Source organism: Sitophilus oryzae, unplaced genomic scaffold (genome assembly GCF_002938485.1).
Source record: "Sitophilus oryzae breed Bouriz unplaced genomic scaffold, Soryzae_2.0 scaffold_476_pilon_pilon, whole genome shotgun sequence".
NCBI classification, from domain to species: Eukaryota; Metazoa; Arthropoda; class Insecta; order Coleoptera; family Curculionidae; genus Sitophilus; species Sitophilus oryzae.
The window spans coordinates 1,036,640-1,038,649 of record NW_022147058.1 but is presented as its reverse complement, the minus strand read 5'-3'; the positions used below and the strand labels follow the sequence as shown (position 1 = coordinate 1,038,649).

General features: G+C 34.3%; 1 protein-coding gene across 1 annotated transcript; it reads left to right on the top strand.

Moving 5' to 3' along the window:
• The first annotated feature begins 471 nt into the window (after positions 1 to 471).
• On the top strand, positions 472 to 1,806 carry LOC115886229. The gene is made up of 2 exons (XM_030905317.1): positions 472 to 888; positions 943 to 1,806. The coding sequence occupies exons 1-2, from the start codon at positions 494 to 496 to the stop codon at positions 1,766 to 1,768; spliced, it is 1,221 nt and encodes a 406-aa protein (XP_030761177.1). The 5' UTR covers positions 472 to 493; the 3' UTR covers positions 1,769 to 1,806.
• Positions 1,807 to 2,010: the final 204 nt, after the last annotated feature.

Genomic DNA, 2,010 nt, shown 5'->3' with positions numbered 1-2,010 from the left:
TTTATTATTTTTCTAACGTTTAAATTTCATTCAAATGCCAATGGCTTTGTCTATATTTAAATATTTCTTGATATATTTCAATGTCATAAACTCTCTAACTAATTATTTTTAAACAAGCTAAACTTTTTATTTTAAAATTTTTCATGATGGAATTTCAAAGACTTCCAGTTCTGCCTAAATTTGTTGAACCCCCTACATTTGACCCTAGGTACGATTGCCCAGTGTCTTTTATTTCTAACTACGATAAAATTACTGATAGAAATGGTTGGGATTGTGCATATAAAATTCGATATTTGCAGTGTTATCTGAAACACGCATCTGTCTTTTGGTTTCAAAAAAAGATAATCTTCAGAAAACTTGGCCGGATCTAAAAAGAGATTTCATTTCAAATTTTGGCGGTGATATAACAATTAGAAAACTAAAATCCAAATTACGCTCACGTAAGCAGGATGCAAACGAGGACATTAAACATTATTATTTTGATTTACTTTCAATGTTTCAAGAAATATATGATGAAATTAATTTTGATCAGTTCAGAGACTATTTTGAGAATGGTTTGCATCCATCTTATGACAAATATTATTATATGTTGTCAAGCCGTGATATGGATTTTACCGCGTTAAAAAGTATTATTTTCAAGTTGAGTGATCTAAAAGACAGAAGTTCAGATTGTAACACGTTGGCACGTTCGTCCCATTTCTACGAAGGTAGTACAAATTTAAATAATTCAGCTAGTGAAAATAATTATAAACATAATGATTACTATAATTATAATTCAGACGATTTAAAAAGGAATGAAAGACAGGTAGAGCATGACTCTTCGTACAATGGTCATAGGGTTGAAGATATTGATAATGTAAGAGGCAAATCAGGACATGAGAATAAAAAATGCTATGGCATGAATATTAGCTATGATAATCAGTATAAAACAGTTAATGCTAGCTATAGGTATAACAATACAGACGAATATAATTTTAATACGAATTATGAGAGAAGACAACAAAAGTTGATTGAAGATAACCGGACAAAGAGTTTCGAACAAAACCCACCCTTAGTTGAGGACTACCAGAGCAGGATTTTTGAACAAAACCCACCCCTGTTTGAGAGACAAACAGCTGATATGCATGGTATATTTATTGTGTCAGAGGAGCATGAGATAGAGGAGAATAGTGTGAATATTTGTGAAGAGGACGATTTGGATTCCCTCAATTTAGAAAGTGCACGGATAGAGGAAGATTGTGATGCCCTCCCCGTGGCAATGGGATACGCACAGGCAGAGGAAGTGAATGATACCCTCCCTGTCGCAATTGAGTTCGCACAGGTAGAGGAAGACGATGCCCTCCCTGTTGCAAGTGAAGTTATGCCGGCTGAGGATGAGTGGAATACCCTCCCTGGCAATGTCGAGGAAGATGAAATAGAAAAATGGAATCCTTTCTTTCTCGAAGAAGAGAAATGCAACTCCTCAAGTGTACCAATGTTTTGTTTTAACAATGTGGAAGATAAAGATATACCTCCGACACAAGAAGTTACGCATATAAGAAGCACAAGTATACGTCTATTAGACAACCCTTGTTGGAACCGACAGTTTGACTATTTTGATCGTAAAACAAACGTTCCAAGAGAAGAAACTCGTGATGAATTTAGACCCCAGCAAGCTATTTCTTGCACAAGTAGGAGAATGGATATGATGTCCAAAAGCCCCAACGCCAAGATGGCGAAGGATATCATTATCCACCCTAGCCACCCTCCCTGGACTAGATGCTTATGAGTCATATTTAAAGTCGAAGTTTGAATCTTTAAGCCAAGTACGATGGACCACGATAAAGGATACTGACTAATTAATGTAGCATTTAAGAATATTTTTACGTTTATATTATATTATTAAAAAAAAAAAAAACAAGAGACTGATAGAAACTAATCTATTTTTGAGTATTTTTAGGTGACATATTATTTGTTTTCTAACATTGAGCAAAAATAAGGATAAAAAAAGAGAGGAAAGAAATACTTTCA